At 40.6% G+C, this 22,092-nt stretch overlaps 1 protein-coding gene across 17 annotated transcripts in view; it reads left to right on the top strand.

The window, feature by feature from the left end:
* Positions 1 to 22,092, top strand: part of adgrb3 (adhesion G protein-coupled receptor B3) — a 1,393,543-nt gene that overhangs the window by 615,885 nt on the left and 755,566 nt on the right. For all 17 annotated transcript variants that reach the window (XM_059645517.1, XM_059645509.1, XM_059645512.1 and 14 more), the window contains 2 exons: positions 10,208 to 10,311; positions 11,746 to 11,848. In XM_059645517.1, coding sequence (XP_059501500.1) covers positions 10,208 to 10,311; positions 11,746 to 11,848 — 207 coding nt within the window. The remainder of the gene's footprint in view (positions 1 to 10,207; positions 10,312 to 11,745; positions 11,849 to 22,092) is intronic.

Below are 22,092 nucleotides of genomic sequence, written 5' to 3'. Positions count from 1 at the left end.
CTCCCCCCCTCCCTATTTATCTCAGAACCCTCTACGCCTCCCTCTTTTCTGATGCAGGGTCTCAGCCCAAAACGTCAGCTTTTGTGCTCCTAAGATGCTGCTTGGCCTGCTGTGTTCATCCACTACGCACTTTGTTGTCTCGGATTCTCCAGCATCTACAGTTCTCATTTTCTCTCAACCACTGCCATTTGTGGTTTTGCTCTAAATGCCAACTCTCATAGTATCCACCATGGTGGAGAATAGGATCCATATTGCAATTAAATAAAGATCCAAGGAGAATCATCTGTCTCCTTTACTTTTAAAGCCTATAGATAAAACAAGTCATGAAAGTGTGTTCCAATCTCTTAAATTCTCTCAAGTGCTTAATCCCATATTAAAACAAACAGACTTGTGTACATAACGCAACATTAGAGCCTACTAATCTTTTAGTAACTTTTTCAACTGCAATGGGAAGGTTAACTCATATATTCTTGTTAGAATAGATATAGTAATATCAACAAACGACTCCAATAATTTGAGAACAGAGTATTTTTTCAAATCTCACTGATACAGGCAATCTGTGTTATTGCTTGTTAAACCACTGGAGTTTAAATAAGTGGTCAGCTTGATTTCTTTTTAAACCTGTCATTGAAACAGACAGCTTTTAAATTTTAAATGACTGATGATTTGTTACAGGGAAACTGGCATTTATTTCAATACAACTTTGAGTTCAAATATCCCAACTGTGTTTGTGCTTCACTCATCTGCAAGTTGCACTGTCTCTCTCACCCCTACTATTGAAATTGGGATTCGTCAGAAATGGGTGTGGGAGACCCAAATCAATATCCCACCAACCATTTGTAATGATATGAAGAGACTCCACAAAAATCCAACTCCGGTATTAAAGGGCTGCTGGTCTTTTGATTTATTTCAGAGTTGATTTCTGACATTTCAATTTTGGTATTTTGCCATCTCAGAATCGTGAGAGTCTGGCAGACAGTTAATTACGCTGTTGGGTAACATCATCAGTGCAGCCTCTGATGAAGAGTTGTTGTGTTTTTCTGGCTGGTATTTAAACTCTGGGGACAGTTGGATTTGCTTACCTCATTTCCAGTTTTCCTTCTCAGTGGTGTATATGTAAGCTCAAGGTCTATGTGTTTGTTGGTGATCTTCTTGGTGGAGAACCAGGCCTTTAGGAATTCCCGTGCTTGTCTCTGTTTAGCCTGACCTAGGATCCTGGTGTTGTCCCAGAACTGGTGATTCTTCCTGTCCATGTGAATGGAGATGAGTGACTATTGGTCATGTCTTCTTGTTGCTAGTTGGTGTTCATGTACTCTTGTGGCCAATTTTCTTCCTGTCCGTCCAATATAGTATTTGTTGCAGTCTATGCATGGAATTTTGTATACTACATTGAGAGCGAACCAACCACAACATCCACAACCCGAGCTACAAATCTACTCAAGAACCTTAGAGTCTTGCAGTTAATGCCTTTCATGCCCTCAGGCTATCCAAAGTGCTTCATGGCCAATTTAGTATTTTTTGAGGTGGCGAAATGTAGGAAATAAGGCAGTTGATGTGCACACAGCAGAAATTGTTGTGATTCATTTTTATGATGCTGATTTGAGAGAGAAATTTTGGCTAAGATCAGTTATGATAAATGTTGACCAAGACATGGGAGATAATCTTCTGCCCTTCTGGCATGTATTGACACACAGCACTTTTTCCATCCACTTAAGAGTGCAGCTGGGCCTAAGTTTAAGTCTCTTGTAAAAGAAGGTCCCTCTGGCAGTCCTGCATTGTCACATGACTGTCTGCTGAAAGTCTCTGGAGTAGTACTTTGAAGATTCAGCCTTCTCCTGCAAGTTGAGGATGCTACCAACTGAACCAAGTCTAGGATTGTGATGTGGCTGAGAGAGTTAGAGCTTGAGTTAACTTTGAGTCTGCAACTTGCTTCTCAGAATTATTGCTTATTTGTTTGCAGGTACTTGGAAACTTTCTTTGAAGCTGACATAGAGGTGTAGAAATGTATAAAGCCAAATTCGAGCAGAGTGAAGTCCAAGGACAATTTCAGACTATTCTATGCGTATGAGATTGCAAAGGGAAATAAAGGTAAAAGTTGTGGAGGGACTGGCTATAAACTACGAAACGATGACTGGAGAGTTGTAATTGTTATGTCCTTTTACAAATGAAGTATGAGGATAAGGCCTGTGAATACGGGCTCATCAGTTAAACCTCAGTGATAGGAAAGCTTTTGGAAACCTAAAAGCTAGAAAGGTCACAGTTTACTGTTCTAAGGGCATATGTGAACAAGCTAAGGAAAGCCAGGAGAAACTTGTTAGAGGCAAATTCCGTTTAAGGAATTTGAACTTTTAATGAGGTAGCAAGGATATTTGATGAGGGTGACTCTGTTGGCATTGGGTTCATAGACTTGCAGAAGAAAATGATTAAAATCTGGCTTGTCAGCAAAGTTGATGCCCTTGAAATAAAATGGACAATGGGAGCAGGACATGCAATTGGTTTAGTGAAAGGAAACAAGGAGTAGTGAGGAGTGGTCATGCTTTAAGACTGGAGGAAGGTTCCTCAGGAATCAAGAATAGGATTGTGACTTTTCTTAACTATGTTTTAGTGACCTAGACTTGGTTGCACAGGGTATACATTGAAAATTTGCAAGTGACTGAAAACCTGCAATTATTGCAAATTATGAGGAAGATAGTGTTAGATTTTAAGACTATGTAGATAGCTTGTGAATGAGCTGACACCAGATAGAATAAATCTTAATATAGAGAAGTGTGAAGGGACAATATTAAATCAAAAATTTATTTCTGAAGGAGTTGCAGGAACATGGCTGCACATGTGCCAAAATTCATTGAAGATGTCATTGCAAGTTGAGAAACTAGGTAAAAGATGTTCAGTGTTCTGGATTCTATAAGTAGAAACATAGAATAAAATGCTTGTAAGTTATGAAGAAACTTTATCAAATACTGTTTTCACCTCAACTGATGTACGTGTACAGCCTTTGGCAGTGCACTTTAGGGTGGATGTCAGGGTAGATAAGATGCAGAAAGAGTTGTGAAAATAATCCCAGGAATGTGAGATAAATGTGAAGTTACTCACTTTAGCAGCAAAAACAGTAAGGCAGATTATTACCAGAATGGTGGCAGTTTATAAAAAGGTGAAGTGCAACAAAACCTGGGGTGTTATGGGATAACAGCCACTGAAGATTGGCATGCAGGTGCAGCAGGCAGTCAGGAAATTGAATGTTGGCCTTCATAGCAAGACGCTTTGAGTATAAGGGTAGACATGTCTTCCTGCAGTTATACAGGGACTTGGTGAGGCCACACGTTGAGTATTGTGTGCAGTTTTGGTCTCCTAGCCTGACCACGGATGGCCTTGCTACTGAGGGAGTCCAGCAAAGGTTCACTAGACTGATTTTCCGGGAAGGTAGGACTGACGTATGAGGAAAGGCTGGATTGACCGGGCTTGTATTTTCTGGAGTTTAGAACATTAGGGGGTGATATTTAAAAGTCGTGTAGGATGGGACGGACTAGATGCAGGAAGAATGCCCCTAATATTGGGGAAGCCCAGAAAGGGAAGACGCATTCAGGACTAATTTGAGAGAGAGTCTACACAGAGTTGTGAACCTGTTGAATTCTGTTTGACAGAAAGCTGTTTGTTAGATATATTCAAGAGGGAGCTGGATGTGACCCTTGTGACTAAAGAGATCAAGGGCAATGCAAAGAAAGAGTGAATGGGATACTGAAATTGCATGATCAGCAATGATAATTTTGAATAAAGGGTCAGGTTCAAAGGACCAAATAGCCTATTCCTGCACCTATTTTCTATGTTTGTAATGAGGAACTTCAGTTATGTGGGCAGATTAGAGAAGTTGAGGCTGTTTCTTTTGGCTGAGAAGAGATTTGGTAGAGGTACGGAAAATTACGAACAACATTGACAGGGTAGATAAGAAGAAGCTGTTTCCTATTGGTGCAAGGTTGAAAGCTAAGGGATACTGGCTCACGGTGATTGACAAAAGAACTCCTTGTGCAGCGAGTGGTTGGCATCTGGAAAGTGTTGCCTGTGCTTGTGTTGGAAGCAGATTCAATCATAGCTTTTAAAATGAAGAGAGAAGATACGTAGGCTATGGAGAATGATCTTGCAGAAAAACATAGTGGGCTCAGTGTCTCATTTTGTGCTGTAATCTTTGACTGATTCTGCTTATGTTTGAAGTAGTTAAGTAAATGTGCTCTCCTGCTTCTCTTCTGTGTACAGTTGGAAGATGGACTTCAGGAAAGGGTCACTAAAAACTCCAAAGTTTGCAAAAAGTTGGCAAAATTCAAGGAATGTTCCAAAGCATTTGACAGGAAATAAGTACTTTGTGAAACCTTTTAGAAATACTCCTGTTTCTAATCGTGTTCTTCAACTGGCAAGGATATGGGATCACAGTCATAGAGTCATACAGTGTAGAAACAGGCGTTTCAGCTTAGTGGTTCATGCTGACCATGGTGCCCACTCAGCTAGTTCCAATTGCCTGAATTTGGTCCATATCCCGCTAACCCTTCTTAATATATCTATTAAAATGTTACTTTAACTGTTGCTATGGTACCGGACTCAATCACTTTCTCTGGCAGCCCACTCCATTTATGCACTACTCACTGCGTGAAGAAATTGCCCCTCAGGTCCATCATAAATTTATCCCCTCTCACCTTAAACATTAAATGGTTTTAAATATGAAGTGTTGATAGGCAAACCCATTGGATAAATGAAGAAAAAGACAATGGAAGGATTAATGTTCTAGAATTGGGTAAAAATACGTGAGAGAAGGATTGTACAGTCCGTAAACGCTGGCATAGGACATATGGGATCAGAGGTGTGGTGCTGGATCAAATGTGCTTTCAATGATGGTTGTTTAAGGGCGCTATTTATGATTGCATTTAACCATTTTATTTGGAATATCAGCGCAGTTATGATTCATGTTATATTTATACTGCTTATTGCTGCTTCTGCCTGAAGATGCGCTGTCATTGTATACCATGCTTATCTGTATTGCCTATTGCATTCAATGTCACTCATCTGCAACCTCTCTGTGACATCCATCTTCCTACTGTACCCAGGTCAATCCGTTTTGCTGTTGCTGTCTTTTTGCCTTCAAAGAGATCTGTGTAGCTTTTCAGCTCTGTCAAAATGTTTGAAAGTTGACACATAGTCTGGATATGGGATTTTAAGCATCCGTCATAGCATCCACATTTGAAAGACCACTTTTTTACAGAAAACAGGGAAGCAGATTTAAAGCCATAAGACATGAGCAGAAATAGGCTATTTGACCATCAAGTCTGCTCTACTATTCAACGAAATCATGGTTGACCTGATGTTCCTCAAATCCACTTTCCTGCCTTTTCCCATAATCCTTGCTTCTCTTACTGATTAAAAATCTGTCAGTCTCAGCCTTGAATATACTTGATGACTTAGCCTCAGTAGCTGTCTGCAATAATAGCTCTCCCCACAGGTTCACTGAGAGAAGAAATTCCTCATCTTCTGTATTTTCAATGTGTCACCTTATCCAGAGATTATGCAGTCCATTCCTAGACCATCCCACAAGTGGAAATAACCTTTCCCTATCAAGTCCGCTAAGAATCTTGTACATGTCAATCAGATTGGTTCTCAATTTCTCTATATTCCAAGAAGGTCCTCACAAGAGTCCCGTCTACCCAGAATCTATGAATCACCTTCATATCTGTGGAATTAAAAATGAACTAAAAATTCTATGGAATTTTTTAAAATTCCAATAGGTCATTTGAAAACAATGTATCATGATCACTATTGAGGAGCTAGTGCGAACTTTGCTCGGTACAGTTTAGGTGTCCTTTATCTGCATGTCTGAAAACTAGACTAAAGCAGACCTGAACAGACCTGTAGACAATCCAAGACCTTGGAAAAAAGCTTCATTTTTAGATTGGTTCAGGCAAAGCAACATTTTATTTTGCTCCAAATGTCCAGAATGAACCTGAACAGAACTGAATATCTATATCCAAAAATGAAAATACCCTTTTAGTTGAAAACGTTAGATCTCTACTGTAAAATGGTTGATAAAGAATTGGCATCTTTATCTGTTGGCAAACAAAAATGGGTTGGGAGATAAATCAGAAAGCTGACTAGTTATCACCATTTTCCACAATCATTAAAAATCCAGATCTCCCTCAGTGAGTCTTACAGCAGGAGTTTACACCACAGCTCAGGAATTATAACAGTATTAGTTGCTCAAGCTATTTTCCAGTGTTTAATGTACTTTATTTGAATCTCCTCACCATGTAATTATTTTACAACAAATACATTCACCCAAGCAATAAACAAATAAGGTGGGACAGTAGTTAACACGGCTGCCTTACAGAGCTAAGGACAGGCTCAATTCCATAGTTGGATGGGTGCCAGTGTGGAGTTTGCACATTCTGCCCTCATCTGCGTGGGTCTCTGCTGGGTTAACATCTAGTATGGGTGTACAAAGGAGATTCAACAAGATGTTTTCTAGGATTGAGCTGAGGATGTTTTCTTTGGAACAGGGAAGGTTTTTGGTGGGGTTGGAGTCATGGGGTGGATAATGCTGGTTGAGGTGTATAAGATATGAGGGGCAAATGAAGTAACCAGCCACCTGCATTAGCAACACCCTAATATCATCTTCTGCAGGTTACAAGCTGCTGCGGCACAATTCAGGCAACAGCCTTTCCATAAACTAACTACATCTATCTTTTAAGGGGAATAACTAGACCATGATATGTTTGCAATGCAAACAAAGTGTAGAATTGTTTGTCAGTAAAATCTGCGTGAATAATTTCATGTGACAACAGGATGTACCTGGAATGAAAGGGATACTCTGATTTATGCAGTGTGCGTGGTTGGAAACGCAGCCAGTCAGTTCATTATTCATGGTCTTGCTTACCATGAAAATAATCCTTACTGTGTATGTGCCAGGAAATTTGAGGAGAATCTTTCTTTACACAGAGGATGGTGGAGGTCTAGAATGCGAGGGTACTTAGTATGGGAGACCTCAACTGTTTTAAAAAGTACTTGGATGAACACTTGGAGTGTCATAATATTTAAGGCTATTGGCCTAGTGGGGGGAATGAAGGTGATAGAATGAATTTTGGCAGTACGGACTCATAGGGTTGATGGACGTCTTCTGTACTGTATTATTCTGCTGTCCTGCTGTTTATAAACCAGGTTTTGCAGTAGCCCATATCACATAGCATATTCGTACACTCATTTTCTTCTAACAATTTAACTATCTCAAAGGCCTAGATTTGATTATTGAATCTAACCTCACTTCTTAATCTGGGCATACTTCTCATTTTTTTGGCTCAGGAGAACAGATCATGGCTGTATTCATCCTCCAATTCCCTAGTGTTGACAGTGTTAGATTTTCTTATCTACTTCTGTTATTTTCATTACTGCTTCATTATGGCTGTACAAATTTGATTTCTTTATATTGGTTTACAGATAATAGGATCCCCAAGATTATTCATATCATCATACAAATGAAATGTGTGTACAATGAGTCAGTGACACATGGAACCAAAGTTGTACCTTACATTTACAATGTGAACTGTCATATTTAAAAAAAACAATCACGCATGACGCATACAGGGCTACTTTTGGGAAAGATCCGTAAAATTTCCAGATGGCATCTTGGCTGTACACACATTCTTGCCTGAGAAGGAGTGCAACTTTGAAAGGAAACTTATGCCTTACAACTGAAAAGGCAAAATAAAGTTCAACAGTGCGAGTGCCCTTACCACGTATCTGCTGCCCTTGTCCTTCTGGAAAGTAGTGGCCAGTGGTTTGGAAGGTGTTGTTCATAGAGCTTTGGTGAAGCACTTGTTTACATTGTTTACATAGCTTGTCCCCATATCTAGTAAGGATAATTTCCGTGGTAAGCAAAATCATGAAGAATTACCTGACTGGCTACATTTCCAGCTATGTGCATTGCACAAATCAGTATCACTTGCATTCCAGGTACATCCTGCTGTCACATGAGATTATTTACACAGATTTGTTGACAAACAAATTCTACATTCTTTATTTACACTGAAAACATATCACAGTCCAGTTGCTCTGCTTAAAGATTAAGTTAGTTTAGGGGAAGGCTATTGCCTGTTGTTTGCAGTAGCAATGTTACCTGCAGAAAAAGATTGACTGGTTTTGAGGCTTGTCACAGAGTAATGACCCATTTTAGACTGCATCACCATTGGTTTGGTCTACCTTTTGTGTCACTCTTTTAAAACCTTTTAATTTAGAACAAGCAATTGGTTACCTTTCTGAATTGCTCTTAATATGGCTCAGTGTCAGATATTGTCTGATAATTGTACTAGTGTGTTATGCTGACTAACTAGTAGTCGAAGGTGTTTGGGTAAACATGTTGGGTATTCATTAGTTAATTGTACTTAGAATTATAGAATCCCTATAGTGTGGATACAGGCCATTTGGCTCATCAAGTCCACACCGATCCTCCGAAGACCATCCCACCCAGCTACGCTATTCCTGCAATCTTGCATTTCCCGTGGCTAATACACCCATCCCACATGTCCCTGGACACGATGGGCAATTTGACATGGCCAACCCATTTAACTTAGGTGCGCATATAAAGAAGAACCAACCACTAGCCAGCGCTAGGTGGAAGTGAATTGTTTAAGGTGCAAATATAATTTCTATAGGAAACAATAAATAGTGTTCACGAAAGTTTTATTCTAATTATGATCCTGTATAAATGTTAGTTGTCATCACACAATTTTCAATAACAGCTGCAGTTTGCATGGTTGTTCTTCAGAGTCGACAAAATAATGTGGAAAATATGCTGCTTCTGAACTCCGGCTTGACAGACAGAGCAACGATTAACAATTAAACATTCATTTCTGTACCAACAGAAATAGTATTATGCCACTGATGTTCTTAACAGTGAGAAGTCTTGTAAATTGATCATGTCTAACTGCCTCACTTAACCGCATATCTCCATTTTTGCTACTCAGCAACATTTGACATATCATCATGCAAATTAATGTAGTGCATCCCAATTTTAAGTAATGTGGATGCAAATGCACCCTAGTGACAGACTATTATAGAAGTATTAAAAAGGCACGTTTCCTGTTACCAAACAAAATTTAAAATTCAATTGCTGCTTCCTGTGTCCTGTGATTTAAGATACATAATGACATCAGAATATAAATCCTATTGTATATCATATCAGCTTGCTTAATGTCTGTGCAAGTGATAAGCTAGTATGTGCAAAGTCATTGTTTTTGTTTCTTTCTCATGTAATTTCCTTACAGCTTGCCCAATTGTGCTACAATTTCTTTTTCCTTTTATTTATTTTTGGGATGTAGCCATAACTAGTAAAGCCAGGATTTCTTAAGAAGGTGGTGGTGGGCTTCCGCCTTGAACACTGCAGTCCATGTGCTTTAAATAGACCCAGAATTCCATTAGGAAGGAAGTTCTTGGATTTTTGACTCTTTGTTGCTGAAGGAACAGTGATATATTTCCGAGGTCAGGATGGTGAGTGGCTTGGAGGGGAACCCGCTTGTGGTGGTTGTATTCCCAAGTTACTGCTGTTCTTCCAAGTGGTGGAGTTTGGTGTGTTTGGAAGATGATGTCAAAGAAATTTAAAACATAATAAAGGATACACAGAAATCTTTGCATGTAACATCATCTGAGTTAACTGAAGGTAATTTTCTTTCCTCTGCATTTTAATTCTTCTTCTTTTTCCATAGAATCCCTACAGTGTGGATACAGTCCCTTCGGCCCAACTAGTCCACATTGACATTCGGAACATCCCACTCAGACCCATTCCCCAAACCCACCTAATCTACACATCCCTGACCACTATGGGCAATTTACCATGGTCAATCCACCTAGCCTGCACATCTTTGGACAGTAGGAGGAAACCAGAGCACCCGGAGGAAACCCATACCGACAGAAGGAGAATGTGCAAACTCAATACGGACAGTTGCCCGAGGGGAAATCGAACCCAGGTCCCTGGTGCTGTGAGGCAGAAGTGCCAACCACTGAGCCACCGTGCCACCCTAAAACAGTTAATCAAGAAAGTTTATCACTTAATGAAATTGTATGAGTCTAGACTTTGACCAAATATTTTTAAGGAGAGTAAAGAATTGATGTAGTTAATTGTGAAAAGGAGAAGTTCTGTTCTGTTTGTTAAATTGTCTCTGTCTCTGTTTTTGCTCTACAGGGTATGGAGAACGCTGACATGCCTTCAGTGACTTTGCTAGTTGGTTGTGGTCTGTCATGTATGGCCCTCATTGCTCTAGCAGTCATCTATGCTGTGCTGTGGAGGTGAGCACCTTCAAATTCAACCGTTGCTAATTTGATTGCGAAGCTATTCAAAGACAAGGACAAGGTTTTACTGTTAGAACAAACAGCAAAGATGCCTCTCCTTGTTTTTGAATATAGTTGACAAGGAAAGCACTTGTTGCCCATCCCCACTTGCCCTTGAAAGCATTTGAGTTGACCATGTACCTGGAGGTCTTGTCGCCATTTAGATTAGATTAGATTAGATTCCCTACAATGTGGAAACAGGCCCTTCAGCCCAACAAGTCCACACTGCCCTTTGAAGCATCACACCCAGACTCATCCCCCTATAACCACACACCCCTGCACACTATGGGCAATTTAGCATGGCCAATCCACCTAACCTGCACATCTTTAGGACTGTGGGAGGAAACCCATGCAGACACGGGGAGAATGTGCAAATTCCACACAGTCGCCCGAGGTGGGAATCGAACCCAGGTCCCTGGCGCTGTGAGGCTGCAGTGCTAACCACTGAGCCACCGTGCCGCCCCTAAAGCAGGCCAAAGCTGGTTAAGTAAGGCTTCATACCTGAAAGGCATCAATGAACAAGATGGGTTTTTATGAAGATCAGTGATTGTTTCTTTTACTTAGACTCCCTTTCTTGCTCCTTTTACATGCAAATTCCACCAGTTACTGAGGTCTGATTTTATTCTATGCCTGTAAAGCATTAGCTTAGATCTCTGAATTACTGGTTCAGTGACATTACTACATCACTGACTTGGGATATTTGTCACAAATTGCAGAAGAAATGTTTTCAGAGATGGTACAGACTACTGTTGTCATTGTCACTATCTGAGGATTGGCAAAATCAAGTGGTCATTGCAGATATTGGGCCCCCTCACAGACTATCTGAGCTTTCGTTGTGACTAAACAAAGGTTTATTTCACTTCTTCAATTGTCATCTTTGTAGAAATGGACTTGGATTTTTTTTTTCTTTTAATTGATGCAGTTTTAAGAAATAAAGCTGTGCAAGTCTTCAACGAAAAATTTACATCTGTATAATAAGTTGATCAGTTTTGTGTAGCAAGTTGTATTTTGTTTAGGACAATTAAACAGAAGCATACTAAAGTCACTTTGGATTAAAAAAAAGACTAGCCAGTTAAAGTTCTAATGCATCACTTGCTATTAACTAGTTTATTGTTGCATACATGTTACAATGCTCAGCATTTATTTTCCTGTAACAAAAAGGAAAAATAATAACTTTTATTACTTATGTCTAATTCCTGTGAAACTGTTGTGTACTCTTCATCTTTTTTGGTGTGTTTTTAGCTATAGGTACGTTGTCTTACCCGAATTAAAGAAAATTGCAAAAATAGAACTCCATTGCAAGCCTATTTTGGTGGAGATATATTTGTGGAGATCTACCCCGTTTGCTGCACATCAAAACTACAAAGTGGGTCTCCTTTTGTGTTTGCGCAGGTACATCCAATCAGAAAGGTCAATTATTCTAATAAACTTCTGCTTCTCCATCATCTCATCCAACATCCTCATTGTGGTTGGACAAACACAGACTCGGAATAAGGTACTAAAATCAACTGTTTGCAGTAGTGTTTTGTTTTAATGCTGTGAAAATGTCAGATTCCCAAGAGAAGAGGCTATCACGATTTTCTGTGTTGCCTGTGTGGACTCTACAGGATGTGTGATAGCATCTGCCTGAGCCAGTGCTCCCTCACAGTTTGTAATGTGTTGCGTCGGTCGATGCATCTCACTGGGTTATAGAACATAGAACAATACAGCGCAGAACAGACCCTTTAGCCCTCGATGTTGCACCGACCTGTGAACTAATCTAAGCCCATCCCCCTAAACTATCCCATCATCATCCATCTGTTTATCCAAGGACTGTTTAAATGCCCCTAATGTGGCTGAGTTCACTACATTGGCAGGCAGGGTGTTCCATGCCCTTACCACTCTCTGAGTAAAGAACCTGCCTCTGACATTAATCTTAAATCTATCACCCCTCAATTTGTAACTATGGCCCCTCATACAAGCTGACATCATCATCCTCGGAAAAAGACTGTCACTGCACCCTATCTAATCCTCTGATCATCTTGTATGTTTCTATTAAATCCCTTCTTAGCCTCTTTCTCTCCAATGAGGGCAGACCCAAGTCCCTCAGCCTTTAGACAATAGACAATAGGTGCAGGAGTAGGCCGTTCGGCCCTTCGAGCCAGCACCACCATTCATTATGATCATGGCTGATCATCCACAGTCAGTATCCTGTTCCTGCCTTATCCCCATAACCCTTGATTCCACTATCTTTAAGAGCTCTATCCATCTCTTTCTTGAAAGTATCCAGAGAGTTGGCCTCCACTGCCTTCTGGGGCAGAGCATTCCATATATCCACCACTCTCTGGGTGAAGAAGTTTTTCCTCAACTCTAAATGGCCTACCCCTTATTTTTAAACTGTGTTTCTGTTTCTGGGCTCACCCATCAGCAGAAACATGCTTCCTGCCTCCAGAGTGTCCAATCCCTTAATAATTTTTTTTGTCTCAATCAGATCCCCTCTCATTCTTCTAAACTCAAGTGTATATGATAGTCCCGCCATTCTGGGAATTGACCTTGTGAACCTACGCTGCACTCCCTCAAAAGCAAGAATGTCTGTCCTCAAATTTGGAGACCAAAACTGCACACAGTACTCCAGGTGCGGTCTCACCAGGGCCCTGTACAGCTGCAGAAGGACCTCTTTGCTCCTATACTCAATTCCTGTTGTTATGAAGTCCAGCATGCCATTAGCTTTCTTCACTGCCTGCTGTACCTGCATGCTTGCTTTCTTTAGCTGATGTACAAGAACACCTAGATCTCATTGTACTTCCCCTTTACTTAACTTGACTCCCTTTAGATAGTAATCTTCATAAGGCCTTCGCTCCAGACCAGGCAACATCCTGGTAAATTTCCTCTGCACCTTTTCCAATGCTTCCACATCCTGCCTGTAATGGGGCGACCAGAACTGCACACAATATTCCAAGTGAGGTCGCACTAGTGTTTTGTACAGTTCAGAACAAGCTCTGCAGAAAACATGCAGCCTCAATAATTTAATTGGCTTGTGTTTTATATGGAAGTGGTTCTGTTTTTTCATTCTGAATTCATAAAGATATTGGTTGTTTTATATTACTGCAAGGCTAAAATATGTAAAAATCTTCACTTAATTTGCATAACTGAGTGAAGTTGAGCTTCAAATATTGCTGAGCTTGAATGTTAGACTAGGGTTTTCCATACTCTCTGTTGTGACTCAGATTGGACTTGAGTTTCAGGGGTCACAAACAAGTTTCATCGCTGCAAGTCTCCTTGAGTTTTTTTTTAGTCAGGCCGTGGCTAAGCCAATCACTATCTAAAGGCCTGATGTTTATGTAGGTGCCTCAGGCCTCACAGTTCTATGCAATCTTCTGCCACCAAAAGCACACAGTGAGGGATCACAGCAGCATCTGACCCTCAAAATGCAGCCACAGCGTCTAAACGTGTAGGAAGCACTGTGCCAGACCATTCAAGCTAGTTAGTATGGTATGTTAGAAGTGCTGAAGACTATAGAGGAGAATCTCTCAGTTGCCTGTCTGTGTTAGAGTTGGTGTCCTGAGGAAAGTCTTAAATGGCCCAGGGGTTTTTCACTTTGGAAAGATATTATTTGGTTATCCTTTGGCTGAATATTGGTAATCAGTCACATGAAGACTGAACAGTCTTTTCATAAGGCTACATAAAGACTCGACTTCCACATGGAAATGTAGAAGCATTGGAACCAACTGGGTGTTGCAGTCACTTAGGATGAATTAAAATGGGTCACATGGGTGTACTGTCAACACCTGTGATCCTGCTGAAGAATTTGAAATTAATTATTTTTAAATACAGTGTGGCCCTGTCATGAACAGACTAACTTCTACATGTCAGCATTTAACTCAGAGGTTTTGCATTAGACACATTAACCTTATTATTTTCAAAGTTTCGTCTTTGCCTTTGGAGCATTATATGTTTAATAGAATCCGTGCAGTGTTGAAACAGGCCATTTTACCGATTGAATCCACAACAACCCTCTAAACAACATCCCACCCATTCTACCCTATCCCTTGTAATGCTGCATTTTCCATGGCTAATCCACCTAACCTGCATATCCCTTGACACTAAAGTGCAATTTAGCATAGCCAATCCACTTAATTTTCACCTCTTTGGCCTGTGGGAAGAAATCCATGGAAATTCCCACAGATAAGGGGAGAATGTGCAAATTCCACAAAGACATTTACCTCTTGTTGGAATCAAACCCAGGTTCTTGCTGCTGTGAGGTAGTAATGCTAAACACTGAGCCACGGTTTGGTTTGTAGGTTGGAATAGTTTATCTGTTTCTGGTTTAGATAAAGTAATATAAAAAATTTAAAGCAAAGTTCTAGACAATGCTCTAACCGCTGGAGTTTAGATGCTGCAAGGGTATTTTTTATTTGAAAAATCATTATGATGGTGTGTTAGGCTGTGTTAAACATAATAAAGAGTGATGACTCGATGTATTCATCAAATTGACTTGGAGCTTTAGCTGATATCATCTTTGATTCAGTACTATTATTCAATTATCCTTTACCACCAAACACGGGGCAGAAGTTACCACCAGGTTCAACTGCTGACATCAAGAACAAGTAAAGTTCCCAAACACCAGTCAGCAGTAAGGTGGTATTCCAAGTGGGGGAAGGGGCCAGCCTCCTAACTGGATGCCCCAATGTTCACCATCTCATGGACTCCTGGTGCTGCTGGATCTGCCAGCCTGGCAAAGATGAAAGTGAATAGGTTGAGCTGCCTGGCAGCTGTATTTCTCAGATATGAGGGGGAGCCCCATCTAGGCCCCATCTGCCAATGGGCTCCACTTTGGAGGTTAGGGGCAGACTGCTGAAAGGAATCCAACTCCATGACGGGGTAGGTCTGACATTTGTCAGCAAGTGTGGAAAATCACTGCCAAACGGGGTCTTAATTATATATAACTACTCGCTGTTCTGGTTCAGGAGCTAATTCCAGAAGGCTGAGGAAATTCAGGAACATTTTCACTGTAAGGGCATTGCGGAGAAACGCCTGCCAGTGACAGAATTTGTCTGTTTTTCATCTGTTGATGTTGAAAGAGTAAGAAGGCATTGAGCTACATACTGACTGCCCTACCTTTTGAGGCAGTAATGGTGGAAGTGACCCCTTTGTTGGGTGGAGGGAAGTTTAGCTTAGTTGGCTTAATGGTTGGCCTCCAAACCAGTATGAGACAGACAGTGTGGGTTTGATTTCAGCCCCAGCCGAGGTTACCATGAAGGTGTTGTGGCCCTCAGGTTAAGGCATCAACAGTCGTCGCTTTTTAATGTAAGCACAGCCCTATGGTCTGATGAGATTATGGAAACTTGATTTGATTTTGTTGTTGAAGCTTATCACTTAGGTAATGCAAAAAATCACTCTCCATCTCATTGTACTGCCAATTCGATGTGATTGATTGTGATAACTTTCCATATTTGATAAACAAAGAGCAAGATTCTTGCACATTTCTGCTCAGCACTCTCTGCATTTGGTTTCTTACTAATAAATTCCAAAAAAAGAGCCAGATTCCGCAAAGGAATTAGGCACCGAGTATTTGGCTCGTGACATATTTATGGCACTGATTCAGTCACTGTTTGTGCCTTCAATGAATTGATGGCAAATCCCATACTCAGATAGCAGACAGAGCATACCAAGGGGTGAAAAGAAAGACAAATCGCAAGGATCCCAAGGACAGTATAGATACTTTTGTTTGCTTGGTGACACAGGTGCTGAGGTTGCTGTGCTTATGAGGCATAATAGCCCACTCTTGACCTCTCTCTGCAGCAAAGAATTACATAGCTTCACTGCATTCTGAAAAAAGAAATTACTTCTTTCTGTCTTAAATGGGCAACCCTTTATTCTGAGACTCTCCCGCAAGGGAAACCATTTTTGAGCATCTACCCTGTCAAGTCCCCTAAGCATCTTGTATGTTTTGAAAACGTTCCCTCTCATTCTTCTAAACTCCAATGAGTTCAGTCCCAACTTACTTAACACATTACTGATGAGACAGTCCCTCCATATCTGCATCAACCTCGTGAACTTTCTCTCGACTGCCTCCACTGTCAGTATACCTTTCTTTAAATAAAGATATAACTTGATGTATCCTGCATAATTTTAGAAAAATCTACCTATTTCTATATTTCATACTCCATGAAATAAAGGCCAACATTCTATTCGCCTTTCCTACTTCCAAACTGAACTTGTATGCTAGTTTGTTTTTTCATGATTCAGGACAAAGACCTACAAATCCCTCTGATCTGTGGCTTTTTGAACCCTTTCTACACTTAAATAATATTCAGCTCCACTATTCTTCCTGCCAAAGTGTATAAGCTCACATTTTCCCAAATTATTGTCTTATCACTTAACCTGTCTGTATACCTCAGCAGACTCTGTGTCGTCATCCTCCCTATTTGTTTTCCCTCCTATTTTTGTTTCATGTGCAAGCAGAGTTGTATATTAACTTCACCCATCCAAGTCTCTGACATACATTGCAAATAATTGTCAACCCAACACTGATCCCTGTGGTACTGCAGTAGTTACAAGTTGCCATTTTGAAGATGCCCTCCTTTATTCCAATTCCTCTGAATTCTGTTGATTATCCAATCCACATCCATGCTGATATACTGCGTCCCAATACGATAGGTTCGTCATCGTAGCCTTAAGTGGTATTTTATCTGAAGAAGGGTCTTGACCATTAGCTTCTCTGCTCCTCTGATGAGGCTTGGCCTTCTCCATTCATCCAGGTGTACACCGTGTTATCTCTAGTATTTTGTCTATTGCCTTCAGAGGGCTTTAAGACTGTTGAGCAACCTTGTGTTGATGTTATAGAGATTTTTTTCACTAGGAATAAATAGTACCGCATGCCCAGAGTTTAACACTGTGAAGAAGTTAGAAACTTAGGTGGTGCAACAAACACTGGTTAGTAAAATTTGTAGAATAGTTTTTCAGTAATATAGTGTATAATACTGTGGTAAAACCTGCTATCATAATATTTAATCTTAATGTTTAATAATCAGTGTCATAAAGAAACGCAAGTGTGAAGACCTTACCTTCCCCTCAATCTGTCTAAAACCCATAACCACGACAGAAAAGATCAAGTTGGTTTGAATATTTGTGGAAGCAGCAAAGTTAATAATTTCAGATCATTGACCTTTTGCTCCTGGTCCCATTGAACCTGTTGTACTTTTCTAGCTTTATCTAAATTTTACTTTTAAAAGGTCAATGCCTGTGTCTATTTCTTTTGCATTTACTGATAGTGTGATAAATTCAGCAAAACTGCTCTGTTCAGTCAGAGCCTTATTGCACAGTGTGTGTCTAGAGACGAACTGGCCACTGAGGCCAGGTTAAACCATTTCAATTGTTGCTTAACTCAGTGACCAGGCTCCTTTCTGAACAATTCTTTGTCACCTGATCAACTTAAAGTATGATACCATACTTTTGATAGTTCCTGACTTAACCATTCTCCCACCATCCCTCCCTCCCTCCCTCCTACTCTCTCTCCCTCCCTCCTCTCTCCCTCCCTCTGTCTTTTCACACCATATACCCTTTCTCTTCACCATATTCCCTTTCTTTGTCTTTCTCTTCCCCACTGCACTTCAGTGTACCATTTGCCTTCATCTCATTTTCCCCACCGGCCACCGGCATTCCCTTTCTCTGTCCCTTTCTCATACCTTTCTCTCCCTCGCTGCTTTCCCTCTACATGTGCTCTGCTCCCTTCTCGCTCTACATCATATAGCCTCTTTCTCATCTTCTTCACCCCATGATGCCTTTCTATCTTTCTGTTTAAACCATATTCTCTTCCTCTCTACCCTGTGTTCCTTTACACCTAACCTGCACAACCGTGGACGCTGCGGGGAAATTTAACATTTGAATTGTTCTCATCTGTTATCACGTCAACCCACGTACAGTGAAAAGCTTTGTTTGTGAGCAGTATGGCAGATTATAGTAAACAAGGACATACAGATCATGGGGTGGAAAATGTAACTTGGACAGAATAAGGCGTATAGGTTATACCTACAGGATGTGCACTTGGCAAGAAGTTTAAAAGTGTAGAACATGTGTAAGAAATGTTAGTTAGGCCTCCTGTGGTGACCTTGCAAAGAGTCGGCTGATGTTGCCACCATCTTGAATCTTGGCCAATCTACCTAAACTGCACATCTTTGGACTGTGATAAGAAACTGGAGGTCCCAAAAGAAACCCACACAGGCACACGGAGAATGTACAAAGTCCACACAGGCAGTTGCCCAAGGGTCCCTGGTGCTCTGAGGCATCAGGGCTAATAACTGAACTACCACTTTCTCTCTGTGCAACATTCCTTCCTTGTTTGCCCCCTTCTGCGTGCCCTCCCTCTCTGTTAGTCTTGGTCATTGGTGGTGCAACTAAACTATTCTTCATGAATTTGAAGCTCCTCCTGGGAGTACACTCTGTGCCCTTACCACCCATACTGCATCCTCTAAATGGCGTTTTACATGGATGAATATTGATTGATCAGTTAAGGGACTTGGGGGTGATTTTGGTAAACAGCAGTTTTCTCATAGTCATTTGAGCTGCTGAGATTTTCTGAAGTGTCAAAATTGATTGTGAGGACTCCCAGGGAAACTACTGCGCACTTATAAAGTTCCTTGTCACTGTCTTGTGCTGTTGTCTCATTTTCACTGATGGTGCAGGACGTACGCAGAAATGGTGATGGAAATGTGTGTGAGGAGGACATTATTCGGTTGACTGGAAAGATTGTGTCTTTGTTTTCAGTGCATATGTTGATGCCGAGTGGTCTATCTGTTTTTTCAGTAACTGATAAACTAAGCATCTATTTGAGAGGGCAGTTAAGAGTCAACCACATTTATGTGGGTCTGGGGTCATATGTTGGTCGAAGCAAGTAAGAATTTCCAGATCTCCTCCTCGAAGGATATTAATGAATCGGATGGACTTTTACAGTAATTGGATTCATTATTCACGTTCATTATAACTGTGACTTTGCCTTTCCAGATTTTGAATTGAATTTAAGCTCCCCCAGCTGCAGTGGCAGGACTTGAATTCCTGTCAGCCGAGCTTTACTCTGAACATCTGGATTACTAGCTAAGGAGCAATACCACTATGCTGCTAATCCACCATCCCTTCTACAAGAGCAAATGTTTCAGGACCCACAGTACTTCTAAGCACCCTCCTTATTTTCTCAGTGTCCAATCTGAAGGGCAACACTTCCCATTTTTATGTATCATAGATATTACGTAAAATCTGTAAGATCTTACAACTGTAAGATTAGCCTGTGAAGCATCGCTAAAAATCACTAGTTTAGTGGCGGTTGGGTCACTTAGAGATGAAATTCAAGTACATTTTCTCCAGATTTAACTTTCTGTATTTTCCCTTGAATTATTCTCCACTTTCTAACATTTTGACATGTTATTAAAACAAATGAATCTTTGGTCAAGTCTGACTGCATAACTTATTTTATTGACCATTCAAGTTTCACAGTTGCCATGTCTCCCCTTTTATGCACATCATCGGCCTGCAGTGATGACGTAGTATGACTAATCAGGAAGGGACGAACACACTCAAATTATGTTACTCTGGACGTACAATGCTTACTGTTGAAACTAATGTGTCTGAAGCCCTTTCTGTCCAGCTTCCAATTTTAAATTCTACTCCAATGTTATTTAGAACTAATTTCTCAAATTCCACACTATTGCACAAAATCAAAATCATCAACATGCATCATGAAGATATTTGAAAGTTTTCCTTCATGATACCAATAAAACATATGGGAGCTGTTTTCGTTGAACACTGGAAGAAATCTCACCAAAAAAAATTAGACTTGAGAAAGAATGTTTAGGCCTTATAAGTATTAGCTCTGCGGTTTGTAGTTTTTCTTCTTCGTCTGTTGCCTCTCTGGTGTTTTCATAAATACTTCTGTCTAAATAGTGCCCCAAATTAATGCCTTTCAATTAATTCATCTATCCATCCATGAATGTTTACCCTAAAGAGCAAAATAATGTTTTTTTTTAAGATACTTTCTCTGGCTGTGGCTGATTCCACTGCATCTGCATTGCCCAATTGCGTTCAAAACTATCAACTGTCCTTGCCTTAGCCTTACACATCCCAACTACAAGGAACATTTTTATGCATGTTTGTCATGTCTATTGGCAATCACAAAACCTCAATCATCAGGAATTCCTGCACCGGTTCTCTAGGTTGTTCTGTGGCATTGTATTTCTATGCTTAATTCATTCAACCTCCAATATCATATCTACCTTTGTTTCTTGACTAAATGGTCTCTGTCTAGTATACGATCATTTCCTAAAGCAAGAGTCACTCCTGGATCCAATAACAGCACTTGTACTGTACTTTTTCTTTCACTCCACTCATTGAACCTATTCTGTCGGTGATCTTCACTTCTTAACTAGCATCTTGCAATTTTAAGCAGTAGTCATAACCTGCCTGCGGCTTTTCCTACATCTCCCAATGTTGTCACATCCCTAATTTATTCACTAAACCCACCTGGAATACTTAGATGAGTATGCAGTCTCAGTAGCTGGCCTTTGGGTGTGATCACACTCCCAAGTATCGTAATCACTTCTGTGGTCATAATCCAGCTGTTAACCTAACCTCATTTAGTTCCTCAGAACTCCCATGACAGAACATTTGCAGTATAAGGTTAATTCTATCAGCTGATCATTGATTATTTATAAATTGTTCAAGAGGAATGCATCTTAAGAATTTCATTGCCTTTGTCAAAATCTTTTTATTTTCTACATTTTTAATGACTGAAAGAGGAAAATTACTATTTTAAAACTGATTGCTGAAGGATTACTGTATGTTTGAAAAGCAAGAAGCCTGGCTGTCCTTTTCAACACTGTTTACACCACTGCTGGTTCAAGTCATCATAGGGGAAGTGCAGATGAGGCGGAACCGGGGGGTATACACAATGAAAATCCACTGGCTACAAGTAGCTGTGAACTAATGACTGGTTAGTGATGACAAAGGCCTGCTGCCTGGCAATAATAATGCTATTGGTTCCAGGTAGCTGAACAGTTGAAAGCTCTGAAAAAGATACAGGGAAGTCTTCAGACCTCCACCAACTCGGGGCTTCTCTGTTCTCTACAGTAAAAGCTGCTTTAAATCTGAAGGAAACCTATTTTTCTTCCTCCATAATTGCTATAAACTGTGATATCTAATTCATAAGGATTAAAGGCAGGATTCTTGGCAGTGTGGAGGAACAGCGGGATCTTGGTGTTCAAGTGCATAGCTCCCTCAAAGTTGCCACCCAGGTGGATAAGGTTGTTAAGAAAGCATATGGTGTCTTGGCTTTCATTAACAGGCGGATCGAGTTTAAGAGCCGCGAGGTTATGCTGCAGCTCGACAAAACCCTGGTGAGACCACACTTGGAATATTGTGTCCAGTTCTGTTCGCCCTATTATAGGAAAGATGTGGAGGCTTTAGAGAGGGTGCAAAGGAGGTTTACCAGGATGCTGCCTGGACTGGAGGGCTTGTCTTATGAGGAGAGGTTAACTGAGCTCGGACTTTTCTCTCTGGAGAGAAGGAGGAAGAGGGGTGACCTGATCGAGGTGTACACGGTAATGAGAGGCATGGATAGAGTCGATAGCCAGAGACTTTTCCCCAGGGCAGGATTGACTGCCACATGCGGTCATAGTTTTAAGGTGTTAGGAGGAAGGTATAGAGGAGACATCAGAGGGAGGTTCTTCACCCAGAGAGTTGTGAGCACATGGAATAGTTTACCAGTGGTAG

The sequence above is a fragment of the Stegostoma tigrinum genome, chromosome 4 (genome assembly GCF_030684315.1).
Source record: "Stegostoma tigrinum isolate sSteTig4 chromosome 4, sSteTig4.hap1, whole genome shotgun sequence".
In the NCBI taxonomy this organism is placed as follows: Eukaryota; Metazoa; Chordata; class Chondrichthyes; order Orectolobiformes; family Stegostomatidae; genus Stegostoma; species Stegostoma tigrinum.
The sequence above is the reverse complement of the archived record's forward strand: the minus strand, read 5'-3'. Positions and strand labels throughout refer to the sequence as shown.